Source organism: Choristoneura fumiferana, chromosome 9, assembly GCF_025370935.1.
Source record: "Choristoneura fumiferana chromosome 9, NRCan_CFum_1, whole genome shotgun sequence".
Lineage (NCBI taxonomy): Eukaryota > Metazoa > Arthropoda > Insecta > Lepidoptera > Tortricidae > Choristoneura > Choristoneura fumiferana.
This window is the reverse complement of record NC_133480.1, coordinates 16,492,891-16,515,857: the sequence shown is the minus strand read 5'-3', so window position 1 is coordinate 16,515,857 and position 22,967 is coordinate 16,492,891. Positions and strand designations below refer to the sequence as shown.

The 22,967-nt window shown below is 39.1% G+C and overlaps 1 protein-coding gene across 2 annotated transcripts; it reads right to left on the bottom strand.

Moving 5' to 3' along the window:
- Positions 1-1,628: 1,628 nt before the first annotated feature.
- On the bottom strand, positions 1,629-20,570 carry LOC141431443 (alpha-tocopherol transfer protein-like). 2 transcript variants are annotated; one of them, XM_074092622.1, is made up of 7 exons: positions 20,423-20,570; positions 10,463-10,597; positions 8,086-8,236; positions 6,087-6,245; positions 5,391-5,484; positions 4,416-4,632; positions 1,629-3,738 (listed from the first exon to the last, which is right to left on the bottom strand). In XM_074092622.1, exons 2-7 carry the CDS (start codon positions 10,593-10,595, stop codon positions 3,587-3,589), a joined length of 906 nt encoding a protein of 301 aa, XP_073948723.1. In that variant the 5' UTR covers positions 10,596-10,597; positions 20,423-20,570; the 3' UTR covers positions 1,629-3,586. The 2 variants fall into 2 exon arrangements, with proteins under 2 accessions (XP_073948723.1, XP_073948724.1); XM_074092623.1 differs by lacking the exon at positions 20,423-20,570 and adding an exon at positions 10,756-10,846.
- Between the last annotated feature and the right edge of the window lie 2,397 nt (positions 20,571-22,967).

Sequence of the window (22,967 nt, the reverse complement as noted above, 5' to 3'; positions counted from 1 at the left end):
GACCGTTGACCTGCGGGTTCACGGTGGATGCAGGCCTAACTAGAAGTCTATGGGGACGGCCTATGTCCAACAGTGGACGTCCCACGGCTGATATGATGATGGAGATGTATAAAGGTCGCTCCACATTAAAAGTAGTCGTTATAAGAACAAGAAAGAAAGAGAGCAAGAATAAATTTACTAGCCATAATTCGGCACAGCAAAAAAAAAAACCGGCCAAGTGCGAGTCGGACTCGCGCACCGAGGGTTCCGTACAATATTTTTATTATAAATGATGTAACTAAAAATCATGCTTTTCGCAATTTTCCTTTATCTGTACTATAAGACGTTGCTTTGTACCAAATAAAGATTCTGAGTTCACGGGAAGTACCCTGTAGGTTTTGATTCCCTGCGAGTGTCGAAAATTTGCAATATAAACGGCTGTATCTTTTGATTGCGTTGGCTTAGAAATTTGATTTTTTCACATAAATTAAGTACTTGATATAAATTTCAGCTTGATACCTCTACGCGTTCCTGAGAAAAAAGGTCTTGACAGACGGGCGGACGGACGGACAACAGTGATCCTATAAGGCTTCCGTTTTTTCCTTTCGAGGTACAGAACCCTAAAAATACAATTAAGAATAAGACAAACTTACATACCCTTACATACAAAATAAGAGTGTGCCGAAAGAAGCAAAAAAGCCTCTATTTGATTTTATTTGTCACGTTTTTTAAGTAAGGACCTACGCTTGCTGCGACGGTGCAAGGGTGCACTGCGCGGGCGCACGCCTGCGGGCAGGTTGCAGGAAAAATCCGTCGCACGCGACGCGTGCAGTTAGCGCTGCTCGTACTGTTTTACAACAGGCGTCTACCCGTCGGCGCCGTGGAAACAGCTTCAGCTAGCGTACGTAGCGCTTCTGCGCAGGCAAAGACATTTGTTCAAGATGTTTGCCGGTACTGTAGGCCCTTAGAAATCTAAGATATAACTGATTTAGAAAATGTCACCGGGAGATGTCTATACATATTTGTTTTGCAGAAAAATTAATCGACCAATAACAACGCCGGATTTTAGCGCGCTTAAAACTCAACTATGCCGTTGATAGATCGAATTGAAGCCGTGGTGGCTTAGTGGTTTGACCTATGGCCTCTGAAGCAGATTGTGGATTCTAATCCTCTGACTTCTTAGAAATTCATGCGCGAAACTATATTTGAAATTTACAAGGAGTTTTACGGTATAGGAAAACATCGTGAGGAAACTTGGAGGAAATTGCAAAGGGCGGATGTGTTCAATAAAAATGGTCCCGCCGGAAGACCAGCGCTGACTCCATCCCAGGATCTGCATTTATGCTGAGGCGGGACCTTCTCACTCACACATACAAAATTATATATTATTTTATATTTTATTTCATATTTTGTATTTCAACTATTTTTGTAACTTTTGTTTGTAACTATTATGTGTGTGTTGAATAAACTTTTTTCAATCGCTCATTCAATTCAATAGCGTGGGTGACGTTCCCAATCCACACTGAGCCAGCGTGGGAAATACTGCCTAAGCTCTCTGATTCTGAGAGGAGGCCTGTGCCCAACCACAGCTGGGCATCCTACGGGACGTATATAGGCTGGGATGATTATGAGGAAAATAAAATAAAACATGATTAAAATCTCCTTTATTACCGTCCATCGTACAGTACGGTCTGGGATTGAACCCCTCACCGTTTTCACCAACACCTGCACGGCTGCCTGAAACCGAAGCCCCTGTCCTTCCTCTATTGAAAGGACTGCTGCTGCTTGCTGGCCCTGGAGGCCCTACTTCCTCCAGCCTTTGTCCAGCACCTGCGCTTCGGACTCTAGTCCAGGGAAGCCTCTCCAAAGAAAACGCATTCCAACTCAACTCTTTCGTATCCGCGACCCTCGAGTTTTTTTTATTTTTATTTCTATTCTGTCAGAAAAGCCTTAGGGGCTAAATAAACGTCTAAAACCTAAATTCGTTTTACTCAAATTGAACCCCTAGGGTCTCACTGTTCTACCCTGACAGTGGCCGTAGTGGCCGTATCGTCCATCGTACCATCAGCCAAATATGTGGTCTACCACCCTAAAGTTGATAATCGTTTGCATGTCATAAAACAATAATGCCAAAAGACGTGTCTGTCAACTTGAAAGTTCGACTTTAGCGACATATTCGTTGATAGGAACTTGTTTAAAATTGATAGACCACTTATTTGGTTGATGGTACATTATTAGCGTCCATCAAATTTGTCTGACACGACGGGGCATGACGCGTCAGAACGGTATCAGTTTCATGCATTTAAAATGAGAGAAAGAGACAACAATCCATAATAACACATTGCACCAAACAAATATGTATACTCGTATAAATCTGAGGTTGTATTGCGTAACGTTTCTGATGCTCTCGATCGCAATCAAATGACAGTTTTTGTATGCGAAATCTGTCATTTGATTGCGGTCGCGAGCGTCAGAAACGGCCTGTGGTTCATGGTTTAATCTTTAATGCATTAGGTAGACATATATTTTACAGCAGGGGTCGGCAACCTTTTGGCAGACATGGGCCACATAGTGAAAAAAATAGATAAAGGCGGGCCGCACCGCACTTGTAAGATAATTTTGTACCTAATTGATCTGTATCTCTAGTTACCTACTGTGGGTAGGTACAGCCACGAGCGCTAATTTGGGAACCACTTAAGATCGAATATCTGACATTTTGTATGACTGTTCAAAGGACTTTTTCACGAAATGGGTCCCAAATTAACGTTCGTGACCGTACCTACTGTAAGTGATATTATAAAACAGTCGCGGGCCCCAAGGAGAAAGGTCTCGCGCCGCATGCGGCCCGCGGGCCGCGCGTTGCCGACCCCTGTTTTACAGTCTATACAACTAAAACTATACAGAGAAAAAGTTCGAAGGATTAATATACAAGGTGTTTTAAAATTATGGCGGAATATTTCAGGAGGTGGTCGGGTTACTCTGCCTGAACACCCCCAGTAATAAATGTATTCCAGGATTTCTTTTATCGTAGTTAACTAATGTTTTCACATAAATAGGCGATATTTAAAAAATACTGTGTTAAAGGCTTGACTATAACACTTAAAAAAATGTAATATTGTTTTTAATTTTTAATGAGACATTAAATATCCATATATTTAAAATGGACATTGAATAGGTAAATAAATAATTCGCAAATATTAATTCATAATTTAAGTTATTTTGAATTGACAATTATATTTTTATTGAACTAACATTTCTTTTTACTTGTACAATTGGATCATTGTTATCTGATAATATATATTTTATTTTATTTTCAATAAAAAAATGTAATGAAAATATTTAACACGGGAAACCCAACCGTCTACTTCTGGAGTAGGTAGTTTTATAACCATTCTGATGCATCACGACACGTCACGTCAGACAAAGATTAAATCTTGCCCTATATTTCCTATCCTACCCTAAGGCTGCGCTTACACCACAGATGTGCAAAGATGCGTTGCGTTGCGAGGATAGGTAAATGAAGCGATTCTATTGGTTCATGAAAAACACATTCCTCCCAAGGCATTATCGCACATCTCTGGTAGAAGCGTAGGCTCATTTTCCTATCCTAGTCAATATCCAGCTTCTTGAAGCTACCCTGTATCCCGAACAAGTCCTCGACTGTGGCCTTCTTCCCTTTCCTTAGAGTCTCGTTGACCCGGCGTCTGTTCTCGTCCCGGAAGAACGTGGGGTTGCTTTGGAGACGGACGATCAGTTCCTCTGAGGATAGAAAACAAGACGTTAATGCTTTAAGTAAAAAAATATTTATCATCACACTTGCTCGTAAACAGTGTCGTAACATGCAGGCTACCTTGGTTGCAACCCCCCAAAAAAACCCTCGACCGTAATGTGCTTGTCATGAAAGCCGTGGTCGGTAAATGAGTCATTGCCCGTACTAATTTTCTTGTCATGAAGCCCAAGGTCGGTAAATGAGTTTGTTACTGCATGGCGCGCTCTGCGCGTGCGCGCGCTGCACACGCACGCCATGCATATGCTGCAGAGCGCTGCCAAGAGCGCACACAGCGGTATCGGCAATTATTGAAAAAATATTAGTTTTTTTTACAAATATACAATTTTACTCGCAAATGTGATGAAAAACATTGTATGTCGCACGGGCGGTACTAGAATTACGACCATCGACTCATTAAAGCCCGAAGTCTTAATAGACTCGTTCGTAATTCCTTATTTACCGCCCTAAAGACACAATGTACTATAATTACTGACATAGTTTTTAAGTGAATAATGTACTAACGCTATGGACTCTGTCTGCAATAAACTGTTTTTTTTTTTAAGTGCAGCGTTTTTTTCACAAAATTTTATTTAGTTTTCACCTGTCCCGTTGTCTGTTTTTTTTTTATTATTTTGTACGTTTTTGAATTATTAAAACCAAATCATACCTTTGATGGTCTCAAAATCTTTGTATTCTCCTCCACAGTTTTTCGGAAAAGCTTTCTTCGGTATGTGGTCGTAGGTAGAGCTGGAGTCTCTCTGGTGGATGTACAGCATATCCAGCAGGTCCTTCTTCAGGAACGGCCGCAGCATCAGCAGCAGCTTGTCCATGAAGCCCGGCGCGTTCAGGAAGTGGACACCCTTCAATTTCACTAGCATAACTTCCTGAAATCAAAGACCCATAAATAGTTGTGGGTTATTGCGGAGTTCTTTCCATTTTTTCAGTGGTACAGTCACCAGCACCAATATCTGACACAACAAGCGTGCATAAATATCTGATACGACTCTATTTCTAGGGCCAGAAGGACGTGTCAGATATTTTTGCACGCTCCGCTGTCGCAGATATTAATGCTGGTGACTGTACCTAAGTATCTTTCCCCGGCTGAAAGGTTACATTTTTCAGCCGTATTTAATGTATATTATGGTAAATAAAATAATATTTATAAAAAGCTTTTCAATCCATAATAATATTATAAATGCGAAAGTGTATGTGTTTGTGTGTGTCCATCTTTCACATCGACGGATGGACGTGATTTTTGGCATAGAGATAGTTTATAAGCCCAAAAGTGACATACGAGTAGGCTACTTTTTATCCCGGAAAAATGCACAGTTCCCGAGGGAACAGCGCGCGATAACCGAATTCCACGCGGGCGCAGCCGCGGTTAAAAGCTATTACTCTATACTTATAATACTTTATTGCTCTTCCACAGTGTAAGTTACAAAGATGATTTCATCACATTTTTGAAAGAAAAGCGTTATTTTTTCCGTGATAGAAACATGGTACAATTTAATGGTGTGTGTGAAACTTTCAATCCGTACTGGGTCTATATGGGAAGTACGGTCCAGCCCTCTGAGAGGAGACCTGTGCCCAGCAGTGGGACGAATAAAGGCGAGAATGATGATGCTGATGAACTTAGACTTACCTGCAGGAAGTATAGTACTTGTCTTAAGGCCATGAGCTCTACTCTCGCAAGATGCGCGACCACGGCCGTGTCCATGTCAATTATCAGCACGAAACTGCAATTAAACGGTTCTTGTTATTAAACTTGTCAATCATTGCAAACGGATTTATCAAGAAAAGGTTTCAATAGAATTGTGAATTCAAGAAAATAGCTTTACTGCCACCAGAAAATGGAGAAACGGCCAAATGTGAATGCGTACCGTGAAAATTTAACAGTGTAGCGACTTCTAGCAAGCAAACGTAGAGACTCCAAATGCTACGTCGCGCTATCGAAGTTTCCCAACTCGGACGCATTAAGGAGAGGCCACACCGCTGCTTAAAAAAGGTGACGGTACGGAATCGCAGTGACGCATCGTATGCGCACCGTTTTTATAGCATGCCCTCCACAACGCTGCTCAAAATACGCTGACGGTGAGGAATCGCAGTGACGTGCCGTAAACGTCACGACTTTTGGTGGAGAGTATGCGGTAAAGTTTTGAAAAAATTACTTTCCACCAAGTTTTTTGCAGCGCATTCTTCGTGGCAATGGCGGTCTTTCCGAAAGCGCTGGTAGCATAAAAAAATAAAAAATGACACGAATAAGAGCCCTTTGTGAGCTGCTTGCAAAATAACCGTTTTGATTTTGATTTTAATGTTGATAAAGTTTGATAAATATTACCCAGGCCACGTGCCTTCCTCGTACTGCCACAGATCGAAGATCATCATGAAGGTACGGACGGCGTCGACGAAGTTGAAGTGACGAGGGTCAGCGTCCAGAAGACGCGCGTAGATCGCGCGGTAGCCATGCACCGTCGGCGTCGGGAGAGGTGCTATAAGCCTGCAGGAATAACAAAATAATAATAATAATAATTTATTTATTGCATTTCATGACGTACATAACAAATTAACAAGTGTTTGTTTTGTTTGTTAACAAATGCCTGAGGCGTATCCTTGGAATTTTTTGGCCTCGAACTATCTTAAACGCAAGACTGTGGCAAATCACTGACCAGAAGCCAGTAAGCCGAGAAGTTCTGACAAGGAAATGGCGATGGATTGGACACACGCTTCGAGGGTCGAGTGATCACCTGCCCAAGCAGGGTCTCCGTTGGCAATCTACTAGCAGAAGACGGCCAGGACGTCCTCGGACCACGTGGAGGCGATCAGTTGAGGAGGCTGGCTCAATTGGTCTCGGCTGGGAAGAGCTGGAAGAAGCCGCGCAAGATCGAGCCAAATGGTAAACTCTTCTACGAGCCCTAGTGAGGATAACAGGATCACATCATCATCATCATGTCGTACATAAGGTCTTACATCCATACTTATAATATTACTAGACTTTGCCCGCGGCTCCGCCCGCGTGGTATTCGGTTATCGTGCTCTGTTCCCTCGGGAACTGTGCATTTTTTCGGGACAAAAGTAGCCTATGTCACTCTCGGGCCCATAAAGTATCTCTATGCCAAAAATCACGTCGATCCGTCGCTCCGTTACGGTGTGAAAGACGGACAAACACACAAACATACAAACACACTTTCGCTTTTATAATATTAGTATGGATAAACGGGAAAGTGTGTATGTTTGTCCGTCTTTCACGCCGTAACGGAGCGACGGATTGACGTGATTTTTGGCATAGAGATAGTTTATGGGCTAGAGAGTAACATAGGTTAAAGCTAGTTTTCTAGCGGTGGTTTTAGCTATATTTATTTAAACATTAAATTTACATATTTAAAAGTTTGTGAGTCAATCCCCTTCGTTACGTTGCCTTGTAGTCCAAGAAATGTATTAAAAAAAATGCAGAAACGTAGTCTTTGAAATATTAAACTTTGAAATGACAATGCCTTGTGATGAGTGCTTCGACTTCCTAAGTTGATTAGGTCTCTATCTATGTCAAATATTTAATTTAAGATAAATACTTCCCCTCTATGTGGCATAGCCGTAGAACGTGCTATACCGGGTGTGGCCTGTAATACGAGCAAAAAATTAAAACATAGATCGTTCTCGTCAAACTGAACAACATTACTTCCGCGACTTTTAAAAATAATGGAGTCTTTGAATTCTCCTTTATTCATACAAATTAGATACTGCTATCAATGTACGTTATCCTGAACACAACTGACGTCACCTGTCACGCTACAAACATCAAGCATTTTGCTTTACATTGTTTCTTCGTATAAACTTAAAAGTGGATCCGATTTGTAGCATTCGAACATGGCGGATGTAGACAATGTCTAATTTTGCTATTTCTGTTTCTTTGGCTAGTTGAAGTATAATTTTGATAGTGTTTTATGCGGCGATTAACCTTAACAGTGAACTGTGATCACAAAATTCTATATTGCTCTCGTGTTTGACATTTTTTAATGCGCAAGTTGTCTCCGCGTGGTTTTTGGAATTTTGCTATCAAGTTGCAAAAACTACAATCACCGTACAACGTGAATAAGGAGAATATATTTATCTTTAATTTAACTGTCATTGGCCCAACCTTAAGGCCGTCATTGAGTTGAATAATAATAATAATAACTTAAAAGTGTAATATAAATTAAAAAACTATTTAATTATATAAGTCGCTGAATTAGCTGCAGTTGTTCAGTTTGACGAGTATGATCTATGTTTTAATTATTTGCTCATATTACAGGCCACACCCGGCATACGTAGGCTCGGATGAAATAAAATCTATGACCACTTACACAGTATTCATAGTGAACTCGATCTTCATGTCATAACAACGATCCTTGAAGAAGGGGAACAGTGTGCGCAGAGTGTAGTGCAGGTCAATCACCTGCTTGGACACCTCGGCACTCCTCTCGCAGCAGTGGTACGAGATTATGAGATCCAGCTCTGAAAATAAAATTTAGATAATCGAAATTTTCAGCAGATGATAAAATAACAGACATTAAAAAAAATAGTGTGTGTACTAATTTAAATTAAAAACTATCCTAAAAATAACTAAGGTAAAAAATATTAAAAGTGAAAAATTTGCCTCAGCTCGCTGCCGATGGGTTGCCACGTTGTATGGCAATGCTGATCCGCTGTGCCAGATATGTTCCAGCCATCTGGTCACGCGTCAGCTCCACGAGTCTTTTAGAGTACTCTTTATAGACTCTGTGGGTGCTTTCCACCCTGATATTTGTATGAATAATACGAGTGTTTGTTCTCGGGTCTTGCATGTTTAATATATATTTAAGTATGTATTTATCTATATAAGTAAGCTTTGCTTAGTTTGGGACTAGGTCAATTGGTGTCAAGTGTCCCATGATATTTATTTATTTATTTTTAAATAATAATATGTATTTATATAAGTATGTTTATAGGTTGCTTAGAACCTATAGTACAAGGTAAATTGATGTCAATTGTCCAATGATATTTATTTTGGGGGTCAAATGTTTGTGACACAGGAATAATATAATTGTAAATTTCATAGCAATACGTGACAAAGGGAGAGGGTGCTAAAAATGGTCAAAATTGTTGTGACGGGCTTTATAAATAGTCCCTTATCTACTTCGTATTTTTTTCCCAACGTCCTTATAATATAGTAACTAACCAGTCGGCATTGGAAGTATTATAACTATAATATCTCTATAAGTAATAACAATTAAATCCCACTAACCTAACCTAACCTAACCAAGACTCGCGTGATAGAATTACGGCAATCAAAGTGATTATCATAATAACTGTATTAGGGATCGACCATATCGCTAGACACCGCATACGTAACTAGACGCATAGTAAACGCAAGGACGTGTCTCATTCGTCAACTTTTCAGGCTACGGTACCTGTTCAGGGTCCCCTGTTAACGTCGCTGCGCTGTTCGCCCGCGTTTGTACGTCTCAAGGTTGTATAGATACATGTTTGTGTCTCATGAACCATAATAGAACGGCATCTGAGATACGTGTTCTATTGCCGTTACAATAATAAATATAAAGTTGAGTTAAAAAATAAATGGGGTGCCAGCTGTCAAGTAACCAACATAAGATGATGCCACTCTGCCTACATTTTACTTAGAAGTAGAACTCTAGGTAATAAAACTATTTTTTATAGATACGGCCGTTTATAGCGTTTACATCATCATCATCATCATCATGTAAGAAGAAAGACGTCCACTGCTGGACATAGGCCTCTCCCAAGGCTCTCCACTCAGACAGGTCTTGTTCTTTCCGCATCCACCGCGATCCTGCAATCTTAACCAGGTCGTCGCTCCATCTTGTTGGAGGCCTACCGACAACTCGTCTGCCGGTCCGCGGACGCCATTCGAGAACCTTCTGACCCCATCGGCCATCAGTCCTGCGAGCAATGTGCTCCGCCAACTGCCACTTCAGTTTCGCAATTAATTATTTTAACATGCTTACAAAGTATAGAACACTCGTTGCATGAGACAGACTTGAACTTGGCTGTTTTTAAATGCATAGGTACCGTTCACAATTAAGCTTAAAAACCGCTTACGCTGAAAGCAGCGGTTTGGAAGTCTCGCGTCAATAAAGTGATGCATGAAGCACTTTGCTGCGTTTGCAGTGCGTCAGTGTAATTTTTGAGTGCTAGTGCAGTCGAGTCTTTAAATTATTATCTCGACTCTTTCGTCATTGCTACCTGTTCTTGCTAACTGATTCGTGGAATAACGTCACCGGCATCGTCAGCTTATCGCAGTCTCTTGTTGGACGTAGGTCTCTCAAAGCCCGTTACTATTGTTTTTATTTTATTTTTTTAGTGTTAGAATGTGCCGAATTTTGCTACTAATAAATTAAAATTTATTTCTTTCTTTCATTTCTGATCGTTGAGCCTTGTCTCATTGAACAAGAAATTAATGAGTATCTGCCGAGTCCTTCTAAAATTTAGGCGTCCTACCCCCTCCCAGGGGATATAGGCGGGGGGCAACGTTTAAAAGCTAAAGTTACAAAGTTTCATTGATGTACAAATTTTACCGCTGCACTGTCGTATTTAGTCTTACTTTACCTTTAGTTTCCTTCACCATAAAACTCATATTGTGATTCTTGCGATAAAGTTTTTAGGACTAAAGTCGGTTTAGCGAGCCGTATCACGCTAGGAATTAAGTCATTTGATAGTACTCACCATCGAGATAATCTCCAGGCAGATGCGGTTGCGTTTTCAGCCACTCCCTTAGCTTCAGTATATCTTCAGGAGATATGTCAGGATTCTTTTCATACTCCTTTTCGACAGGAAACTGCTTCACCACTCCAGACATTTCTAGAACAAAGAACATTTCATAGGGCGTGTTTCCATGGTGCGAGATGTGCTGAATACTCAGAACTATTTAATCGAGCTATTATTATTATTATATTTCATCAAATGCGATTAGTCGACTCCACAGTGTTTCAATTTGCCCCGTTTCAATGAAAGCGTACCTTAAAGAACGACAAATACGTTTTGTCATTGAGCTAACAGCGTGAGTTATGAACTTAAATCAATAAATGAGTCATTGTTTGTTCCATAGATACATTGTAAAGACTACATAGACAAGTAAATATGTACAAGCCAGAGGCCATGTCTAAACGGTGCTTAGGCAATGTTTACATACTCGTACATATACAATACAATATCCGTAAAAAAATAAGGTTACATATTTGAATATCGAAAGTTAAAATACCTACGGGTAAAATGTCGATGTTCAAAATATCTAAATTAAAATATCGACTGTATCGAAATAACGAAAGTTTATATTGTCGAATGGTTAGATAACCTACGTCCAATATATTATTATATATTCAAATATGTAACCAAAAATAAGCGTAAAAAGAAAACATTAAGGTAATCCAGTACCGTTTACAAAAAAAGGTGTATTATAAATATAAATGGTCAATAAAACAGTATTAAACAAAATTGTATCTAAACAAATTTATCATACGGCAAAAATCACTGGCCGTGAAATGTAAAAAGTGTCATTAAAATGTAGTCAATTATAATAAAACAGGAAACACGGAGTTGCCATTAGCCATAAATGGTTATTACGGGTTGTGAACAGGTAATGGAAAACATCATTAGTCATTAGAGCGTACAAAGTTCAGATGTAAGCTACGCTGCCATCTGCCATCAAGGCAGAACGGAGCAGCAGAATCGACCAAAGCATTAATCAGCAGGAAACAGTAGAAGATTTCACGTGATCAAAACTACCCGAAAAGTTCTTGAATGGAGACCGTGGATCGGCAAGCGCAGCGTAAGACGTCCACCAATGAGATGGACGGATGACCTGGTTAAAGCCGAGGGTTCACGGTGGATGCAGGCCGCTTCCGATTTAAGTAAACGGAGGTCTATGGGGAGGTCTATGTCTATGATTAGACCATTTTTTACTATTTAAATATCCATGGTCTTTAAGTAAAATTATTATATAGCTTACAAAATAAAAAAAACAAAATGATGAAAACCGGGGGCGGTCACCCATTCAAGTACTGACCGCAGCTGACGTTGCTTAACTTCGCAGTTTTTAGGGTTCCGGAGCCTAAATGGCAAAAACGGAACCCTTATAGTTTGGCCATGTCTGTCCGGCCGCGGCTTTGCTTAGGGACTATCAATGATAAAAAGCTGTACTTTTGCACGGATAGGTACATATATATGTAAACTATGCCGACAAAATGGTACAGTAAAAAAAGGGTGTTTAGGGTGCCTCCCAAAGACGTAAAGTGGGGGTGTTTTTTTTTCTCATCCAGCCCTATAGTGCGGGGTATCGTTGGATAGTTCTTTTAAAACCAGTATGGGATTGCTAAAACGATTTTTCGATTCATTGATTTTTTTGCGAAATATTAAACTTTAAAGTGCAAAATTTTCATTAAAATCGAGCGTTGCCCCCCCCCTCTTCTAAAATCTGTACCGGTGGGTGGAAAAATTCAGGATGGTAGTAAGTATATCAAACTTTCAAGGAAAACTTTAACGGTTAAGTTTGCTTGAAAATTATAAGTAGTTTAAAAGTAAATAAATAGCAGCCTAAGGTATAAAATATACCTAAACTATGAAAGATTCCGTATTAGTTACGAAATCCTTAGAAAAATATTACTTATTTTCTTCGTAATGGCTACGGAACCCTATTTTGGCCGGTTTTTTATAAAGAGTCCGTATTTATGTTTTCAACAGTCAGGCATAAGGCTGTGTTTCCACCAGAGATTTGCATGGATGTGTTGCGAGGAATACGAGTACGTTGGTCGTGAACTCATAAACCGATAGAAACACTTTATTCACAGTATAACAAGTTTTTCCTACAGTAGGCCGACGCCTTTGAAGTTTAGCGATACCGCAGCCTGTATAGGTATTTACGCAAGTAAGGAAGGGTTGACGCCGTGGTGGCCTAGTGGTTTGACCTATCGCCTCTCAAGCAGAGGGTCGTGGGTTCGAACCCCGGCTCGCACCTCTGAGTTTTTCGAAATTCATGTGCGGAATTACATTTGAAATTTACCACGAGCTTTGCGGTGAAGGAAAACATCGTGAGGAAACCTGCACAAACCTGCGAAGCGATTCAACGGTGCGTGCGAAGTTCCCAATCCGCACTGGGCCCGCGTGGGAACTATGGCCCAAGCCCTCTTGTTCTGAGAGGAGGCCTGTGCCCAGCAGTGGGACGTATATAGGCTGGGATGAAGGAAGGGTTGTCGCAAATTTAAAATTTGGAAGGTAGATGTCTTTTACGAATCGGTAAATATTGGTATTGCGAAATTATATTAAACAAAATGAACTAGGGGTGGCATACTTACTAGGGGTAAGAAGTATCAAAATTAAACTTTTTTTTCTACAAAATATTACTTAATAGATTAAACCGACAAATACTTTCGGTTTCTAGACGTAACAGACTTAAAGTTCCTGTTATTGTATTTAATTATATAAAAAATTGATAAATATAGGTAACTATATTGGTTTGCAGGTGGTAGGACTTGTGCAAGGTCCGCCCGGATTGCTACCACCATCTTGCTCGCTAATCCTGCCATGAAGCAGCAGTGCTTGCACTGTTGTGTTTCGGCGTGAAGAGTAAGACAGCCGGTGAATTACTGGCACTTGAGGTATCCCATCTTAGGCCTTTAGGTTGGCAACGCATCTGCAATCCCCCTGGTGTTGCGAGTGTCTATGGGTAGTGGTGATCTCTTACCATCAGGAGACCCACTTGCTCGTTTTCCATCCAGTCGAATAAAAAAAAAAAAAAAACTATATATATATATATACTTATGTATTATGTCCCACTGCTGGGCAAAGGCCTCCCCTTTTCTCCACCACTCTTCCCTGTCCTGGGCATGCACCTGCCAATCGAGCTGAAAAGCGCTCAGGTCGTCCCGCCATCTCCTCTTGGGTCTGCCTCTGCTCCTATGCCCATCCCTCGGATCCCATTCGGTTACGATCCGTGCCCATCGGTCCGGGTGCATGCGGCAGACATGTCCGGCCCAGTCCCACTTCAGCTTGTATATAAATAGATGAAATCTTAGTTCCTTGTTTATACGAGATGAAGATTTGCACGCACTCACAGTACATGTATGTCGTATGCACCATAATAAATTTTATTATAAATTTAAATATTAAAAAAACGCGATAGCCCTAGAAGACTTGACCCAAGCTACTAAGAACGGCGAAGTATGCAGCTGGGGCTCCTCCCACCCGCGTCTCACCCCTCACGCCCCGCACGATTGCTCTGTCTAGACGTCTCCGTCGGATTACTGTAGGGAAACTCGTTACACTGTGCTTTATTTATCTATCCTCGCACAGCACAGCTCTAGTGGAAACAGCTGAGCGGAGCGAGCATAGGTAAATGAAGCGTTTCTATTGGTTAGTGAAAAACATACTCCTCGAAACACATCCTCGCACATCTCTGGTGGAAACACAGCTTTAGTTAACCGGTTGTCAACTAAAGGCACGTGCACATCTCACCTTGATACCGTTATCACCTTTGTGTGTCCACAACCTGTAGGTATAATTGTGACGCGGTTTCCGAGATTTTGACAGGTTTTTTATTTACAATAGAGCTCTTAAAACATGTTTTGTTTTATACGAACTCGTATATAACAAAACACGCACGCACGCACGTGTGAAACTTCACACGTGCGAGATACTCGCAGCGACGTCAGTACCTACGCTGCTTATCCCACTTATAATAATAATAATATTTTATTGATCAAAAGAGTGATTGTACATTATTTAGTGAGGTCACTGACCACTGAACCAGGTATAAACCTGTATCTCAGTTGTCAGCATCTACTCCCAAATTCATTACATGCGAAACTGTTTCAAGATAAAAGCAAAATTATATCTTTATTAAATAAAATTATACAAGCTTACAATATTTAAAGAGATTAATCATGTGATCAAAGCCAAAGCCAAAGTCAAAATATCTTTATTCAATTTAGGCTATAACAAGAAAGAAAAAAGAAAGAAAAAGAAAGAAAATGCGTTTATTGCCAACAATTAGGTAGGTATATAATGCATATTACACAAGAAGGGTAGCTCCGGCAAGAAACTCAACGAGGTTTTTTTTTTTTAAACAGATTTATAATGGCAATCAAACTGAGGTATATGTATATAAATATTATGCGGGTGTATGTATGTAGGATGTGATGTGTAAGTGATGATAATGTTATATGTATAATTGGTGATTAAAATATAACAGGGCACCTAAGATAGTGGGAGTGTGAAGGCACTTAATAACCCACTTAAATATTCCATTTATAATATTATAAATGCCAAGGTTTGCAAGTCTGTTTGTTTGATTGTTCGTGTGTGTGTAACTTTATCACGTCTAAGCCGTCTCGTCTCAGCGAGTCTCGGGGAAGGACATAGTATAGTTTTATCCCGGAAATTTGCATATTTCCCGCGGGATAGCGAAAACCGAATTTTACGTGGACGGAATTATAAATGCGTAATTTACTCATGTTTGTTACTCTATAAAACGGCTGAACGAATTTGGATTAAATTAAGTATGTAGACAGCTTACACTTGGAATAACGCACAGGCTACTTTATCGCCCCTTAAGTACTCGTAATCCAATGGGATCGGGGTAAAATCTCTTGAAATCTCAAACATGGACCGGCACGAAATTTGACACGATTGTTTTAAATGTAACGTTAACGTATTTTTTAGGAATTCGTACGGGGATTTAGATTATCATTAACAGGGATTATTATTAATAATCCGGGAATTTAGTAAAATCCCGGAATTTGAACTTAAGTTCAATATCTCAAAACCAGCTGAACCGATTTTGATGAAAAATGTCTAAGAACCATCGCTAGAAAGCCTGCTTTAAAATAAAAAAAACCGCATTCAAATTGGTTCACCCGTTTAAGAGCCACAGACAGACACACATACACACATAGCGGTCAAACTTATAACACCCCTCTTTCTGCGTCGGGGGTAACAATAAATGATGTGTAATAATGCACTTTATGTATCAAAACCGCCGGTTGTCTCCCTGCACTTTGTCTTTGTATAAACTTAGGCCGCTTGTAGACGTCTGTTGTTTTCACCGGACGACGGACCGTTTTTTAGGGTTCCGGAGGCAAAATGGCAAAAACGGAACCCTTATAGTTTCGCCATGTCTGTCTGTCTGTCCATCCGCGGCTTTGCTCAGGGACTATCAATGCTAGAAAGATGTAATTTTGCACGGATATATACGTAAACTATGCCGACAAAATGGTACAATTAAAAATCCTTAAAAATTTTTTTTAGGGTACCTCCCATAGACGTAAAGTGGGGGTGTTTTTTTTTCTCATCTAATCCTATAGTGTGGAATATCGTTGGATAGGTCTTTTAAAACCATTAGGGGTTTGCTAAGACGATTTTTCGATTCAGTGATTTGTTTGCGAAATATTCAACTATAAAGTGCAAATTATTGAAGTCGACCGTCCCCCCGCCTCTAAAATCTAAACCGGTTGGTGGAAAAATTTGAAAAAATTCAGGATGATAGGAAGTATATCAAGCTTTCAAGGAAAACTATAACGGCTAAGTTTGCTTGAGAATTATTAGTAGTTTAAGAGTAAATAGCAGCCTAAGGTATGAAATATACCTAAACTTGGAAGATTCCGTATAAAATACGAAATCCTTAGAAAAATATTGATTACTTAATTTTTTCGTAATGGCTACGGAACCCTATTTCGGGCGTGTCCGACACGCTCTTGGCCGGTTTTCGCCGGACTTGCGGTGTTGTATCACATAAATGAATTTGTTGACATACACCGGACACATTGTCCGGCGACGAAGCCATACAACACCGCAAAACAAGGTGCGTTGTCCGGTGAAAACAACGGATGTCTACAAGTGGCCTTATCTATCTATCTAATACCTTTAAACGAGCAATTCTAGTATATGTATATATATATGTTTGTTTGTTTATACTCTTTATTGTACAAAAAGGAAAAATAAAAAGGTTACATAAAATATATAAATAATCAAATATATAAAATAAAATAAAAAAATATATAAAATCAGAATGTCGTAAATGGCTCCAACGATTTCGATAAAATTTGGTAAGTTTTAGCCCGAGCAAAGCTCGGTCGCCCAGGTACTTGTACTGTCTTTTAGTACCTACCCACTTAAGGGGTCCAAACTGATGAACTTAAATAGGGTCGGGTTCCGTTCACTTTTCGGGTACGGACTCTTAAAAAGTTGACACGTTGACATTCAAAATAATCTGTTTACGCGTAGCAGATGGGGTCAACTTGACGTGTTTCAGGAAAAGTTTTGTGTGTTGACTACCAAGAAACATGTCGCATATTGGAAGAACAAGGCGCATACGCATCATGTTGTTTTTGGGGTTCCTCATTCGCCCGCGAAAGGTTCCACAGAGCCCACTGATCGACGACTTTGGGTAACTGGAACTATAGGATATGAAAGACCTTTTCTAAGGAAACATGTCATCGATTTTAGTGAGAAGAATAACTGCACTCAGTAAAAATGTTCTATTATATCTAATGAAACTAACCTAACCTAACCAACAAAAAGTTGGAAAACCCCGACTTGGTCACTTCAAAGTTCAATATCTCAAAAACGGCTAAACTGATTTTGATGAAACATGTCTAAGAACCATCGCTAGAGAACCTGATTTCAAATAAAAACAAACCGGATTTAAGTCAGTCCACCCGTTTAAGAGCTACGGTGCCACAGACAGACACACACACAGATACACAGATATACAGACACACAGACACACATAGCGGTCAAACTTATAACACCCCTCTTTTTGCGTTGGGGGTTAAAAATGATTCAGATGCAGAGCATAGAATAAGGAGGTATGCAGTCATCTAATCACTCTCATTATAATTAAATAAATAAATAAATATCACGGGACAATTCACACCAATTGAACTAGTCCTAAAGTAAGCTTAGCAAAGCTTGTGTTATGGGCACTAAGCAACGGATAAATTATAATTATATAGACAGATACATACTTAAATACATATTAAACACCCAAGGCCCGAGAACAAACATTCGTATTTTCATACAAATATCTGCCCCGACACGGGAATCGAACCCGGGACCTCAAGCTTCGTAGCCAGTTTTGTTTTTGTTTTTTTTTTCTTTCTTTGACTGATATGTATATTTAAATAGCTGCAATTATAAAAAAAATACTGAAATTTTGTACGCCATGTGGCATAACATACAGGGTTCTATATTTTTTTATTTTATGATCTCTACATCTGTACCTATGTTTGACAAATAAACTATTCTTATTCTTATTCCAGGTTATCTAACCACTAGGCCATCTGGTCGTCATTTTTTTTTTTAATTATAATTAGTATAAATGAAAAGGTTTGTGAGTGAGTGCATGCTTGTGTGTGCATCATCATCATCATCATCATCCCAGTCTGTTTACGCCCCACTCCTGGGCACAGGCCTCCTCTCAGAATGAGAGGGCTTGGGCTGTGCATGCGTGTGTGCGTGCGTGTGTGTGCATGTTTGTTAATTATTCACGCAAAACGGCTGAACGAATTTTAATGAAATTTGGTACGTATATAGGTTTTACACACACACACACGCAACGCAACGCACAATTTAATTAATGTATTTTAATAGTTGTAGTTTTATGTTAGTTATACATTTATTAAGTATAATTAAACGAAAATTTAATCAATATGCACATGTAATTTGGTCATGCACATGTATTGTTGTGGAAGAGCGGGCTCTCCCGACACAAGCATTTTTATGCTTAATGGGAGGTCCCAACCTTTATAGAATGTAAAAAAAAAAAATTTGAGACCAATAAAATATTTTGTATTTTGTATTTTGTATATAGGTGGGCGTGGAAGCTGGAAGTTAAGGAATAAAAAGTTCATTGCTTATCTGAAAGACGAGTCTTCATGGTTGAACTAAAAAAAATACAATTATTATTTTACAAATCCTTACTAATATTAGATAGGCGAAAGTACCGATTTAAGGAGCGGCCACACCGCTGCTTAATAGTACATTGTGTCTTAAGGGCGGTAAGTGAGGAATTACGAACGAGATTCTATTAGAAGCCCGAAGTCGAAGACTGATGGCTTTGATGAGTCGATGTTCGTAATTCCAGTACCGCCCGTGCAACATTTTTTTCATCACATTTGCGAGTAAAATTGTATATTTGTGAAAGAATAAATATTCGTACACGCTCTTGGCCGGTTTTTTATTTAAAAGTAGTAACACTAATGTTCAAATAACCGATGCTAATGACTAAGGGGAAATGTGATGCCGTCTCCATCTATTAGAACAAAACAAACGGCATCACACCTAACCGCCAGTTAAATCTAATCAATGGATGGTGAAACAGCCCCTAAGTATAGTTCATGAGTAGGGATTGAATCCTTGTGGTCTATTACTGCGTACTTCTGTGTTTATCATGTCCATGACTGGTGCCGTCACTTTATATAATATTTTCAAAATAGCGTCCGCGCAAAATTAGCTCATTTAGAATACATATTGTATAGGTATATTTTAACATTCTTGCGTGTGAGCTAACTTTGGGGGCGGCAGACGTGAACTTGCCTTCCGAATCCAAAAGCTTAGTGGTAACTTGACTTGAAATGTATATTTCAGAATTAAATTATTATTATTTATTTTATTAATTTATGACGGTGGAAGCATTATACACTTCCACTGAACGTAGTGTTTAGTTTTGTAACTAAGAGACCCCATACATCCCTCTATTATTATTGTTATTATTTTGTATTTTTTTCTTTAATGTATACTGTACTTTTTAAGTATTTTATTTGTAATTATTTTATTTTGAAAAAAAAAAAGACTTTCTGCCAAGTTTCTTGCGGCGCATTCTTCTTGGCAATGATAGTCTTTCCGAAAGCGCTGGCAGTTTAAAAAATGACGTGTAAAAGTGCCCATTTACTGAATAAATGATTTGAATTTTGAAAAATTGAATTTGACAGTCTCTCGTCATCATTTTGACTAACTTAGTCCAAAACTATACAATAGAATAAATAAACGGGAATCGTGTCTGAATTTTTACATAAAAATAAAAATAAAAAACATATAAAATTAACTAAAACGGGCTTCCTCTTCCAAAGGCAGCGCAGCGCGGGGCATTGTGCCTAAGACGCTAGCGGCGTTGCCTCGTTGCACTGCAAGGCTCAGTCTTTGGGCGAAGAAAAAGCCTGCTCTATGGTCGCCAGATATGCCGATTAGTTTGTCCGACACTTCTTTCATAATTTTTTTTTGTGTCGGACGACCAAGGCCCAAAGGTTTCGACCGCAAGTGCCGCAAAAAAATAAATTGAATTTGAACACTTTAAAGCTATCAATTTCTCAGGAACATCAAAAGGTATAAAAAAAAACTAAGAGTAAGTCTTTTAGTCTAGGATTCTGTTAAGTAACATAAACTTCAGGGAATTTTAAAGCTGATTACGATTTTGAATGGGTCCCGACTATTTATAATAACTTCTGGACTACAAGTAGGCTTGTTTTTTACTATAAAATTTAGTTTTATACTATTAAGAAAGCAGTGACAATTTTGATTTATTTGTAATATTTAGCTTGTGCATTCCTAAGTAATAAGAATTTTGTAAGTAGTAAGTAACTAACGTTTCGTTTATATAAAAAAATACATTAATTGACGTTTAAAATAAGTACTTACTGTTAAACAAAAAACACAAAAAAGTCTTAACAAAAATAAACCAAAAAGGATATCTTTTCAAATTAATTCACAATATCACCATTATTTTTAAACTCTGCACTAAATCTCTGCCGCTGGGTCGGCACGAGAGTCGCTACTGGCGAGGAAACGCCAGCGCACGCGAAGGTTTTCGTAATTTAAAATTACTATTCAGAGATCCCCATAGGTTTATAATACTAATTGTTGTTTATTGAGTGCATTTATTTATATGTTATATTATCCTTTCTTCTCACAGTGCATAAATTACTGTTCGCCTTTGAGTTTCCCTTTCTAGTTTAGGTTAGCTTGAAAAGATCCCTTTTAAGGATAAGGTCGCCTTTGTAGTCTTTTTGTAAACCACACATACATGAACATGAATGATTGTAAACCAAAATAAACAAAAAAAGGCAGATGTAGAATATTTCCACAATTTAATCCAAATAAAGAAAGTCAAATCCTATCTGCTTTATCTGCCTCACATTTTGGTTGACAAGTGATTCCGACATGTACCCACCTATAAATAAGATAATGAAGGATTGGTTTTTTAATTGTATGGTACCTAATAGTATTGATTTGCATTTAGATTAAGATTTTGCATGCCAAAATGTGGCAGAGCATACATGACATGTACCTATAATATTCTTCTGACATATGTAATACCTACTTGTAACACCTGCGTATGTCTCCTGCGAAATAAAAAAATCATTTCATTTAATTTCATTTGTTTTGTTGTTTTCTTTTGTATTATTTTTGTGTTTTATGTACAATAAAGTACTATTTACATACACTTATACAACCATACATAAAAATGTTTACTTTAGCCGCTTTTAAGACATCAGTTAAACACTCATTCTTTCAGGTCATTTTGGAAAACAAAGGTCAGAAGCCAAATTTTATTTTTTATTTTCCCAAAAATATGATACAAAGATTTTTTTAAAGAGTGTGTTCGCATTTATATAAACTGGGAATTAGGTGATACCTACCTAATGTTTATAACTAGGATTACTACGTATATTTTCCTAAACAAAGCATACATCAGGGTTATCAATTAAGTCATTTTTTATTTAGAGATACAAAACCCCCGGTGCACGAGTCCGACTCGCACTTGGCCGTTTATTGAAAACATAATATAATTATGATTATTTTTAAACAAAAACATGATTTGCGTCAACGCGTATTTTTTAGGTATTATTAGGTAGAGATCGTTTCCGCATGTTTTTGGAAACGTAGTAGGTAATTTTTCATCACACTTGCTCGTAAACAGTGTCGTAACATGCAGGCTACCTTGGTTGCAACCCCCCAAATAAAACCCTCGACCTTAATGTGCTTGTCATGAAACCCGTGGTCGGTAAATGAGTCATTGCGCGTACTAATTTTCTTGTCATGAAGCCCAAGGACGGTAAATGAGTCAGGGCCCGTACTGATGGTGCTGCGCGCGCTGCTGCAGGACCACATGGAGGAGGCGGAGGGCGGCGCTGCCAAGAGCGCAGCCTAAGGTATCGCCAATATTTGGAACAATTATATTTTTTCTTTTACAAATATAAAATTTTACTCGCAAATGTGATGAAAAACATTGTATGTCGCACGGGCGGTACTAGAATTACGAACATCGACTCATTAAAGCCCTCAGTCTTCGACTTCGGGCTTCTAATAGACTCTCGTTCGTAATTCCTTATTTACCGCCCTTAAGACACAATGTACTATTGTGCATTGAAATAATTAGCATAATGATTCTAATTATCTGATATTTTTAAGCTAAACATCCTACTATAACGTTTTAAACTTTCGTGATTCTCACTCATAGTCAAAGCTGAGAGGGTCAAGGAACACATTGCAGCTGTTAAAAATCGCCAGGTTAACAAGTCAGCCATAGCCGAGCATTTGTTGGAGTCAGGGCCAAACCACTGGATTGAGCTTCACAATCCCAAAATTCTGTCCACGGAACGTCATTTTTACTCAAGAATGGTACGTGAAGCGGTTGAAATAAAAAAAGCATAAGAATTTCAACCGGGACGATGGGTATAAGCTTTCATCTTCGTGGAATCCTGTTATTAATAAGTGTCGGCGTCGGGATGAATGTTCGGAGGGACGATCGGACGTTGTTAGTGTTGTGTGTCGGTGTGATAGGGTGACTAATAAAAGTGACCAAGTGCGGGTAGTTCGTGATACGAGTGCCGGCACTATTAGTGATCAAGTGCGGGTAGTTCGAAGAACTCGCGCTGCTAGGCAGACTTGACACCCCACACTTCAGTCTACTCGTGACCACGACAACTGTAACGTTGCCGAAACGTCGAGGTAAATATTACTTGTGTAATAATAGCTAAACATCCTACTATCTATAGAATTATTTAATTATACACGGGAAACGAAACAAATTAATACAGATAGGCTAAAGTATGGGTCCGCGTATGCACTACGGCCCAAGCCCTCTCATTCTGAGACGAGGCCTGTGCCCAGCAAGGGGACGTGTATAGGCTGGGATGATGATGATGATGGAAGTAAATGGAGAAAAAACAGTCAGAAGAAA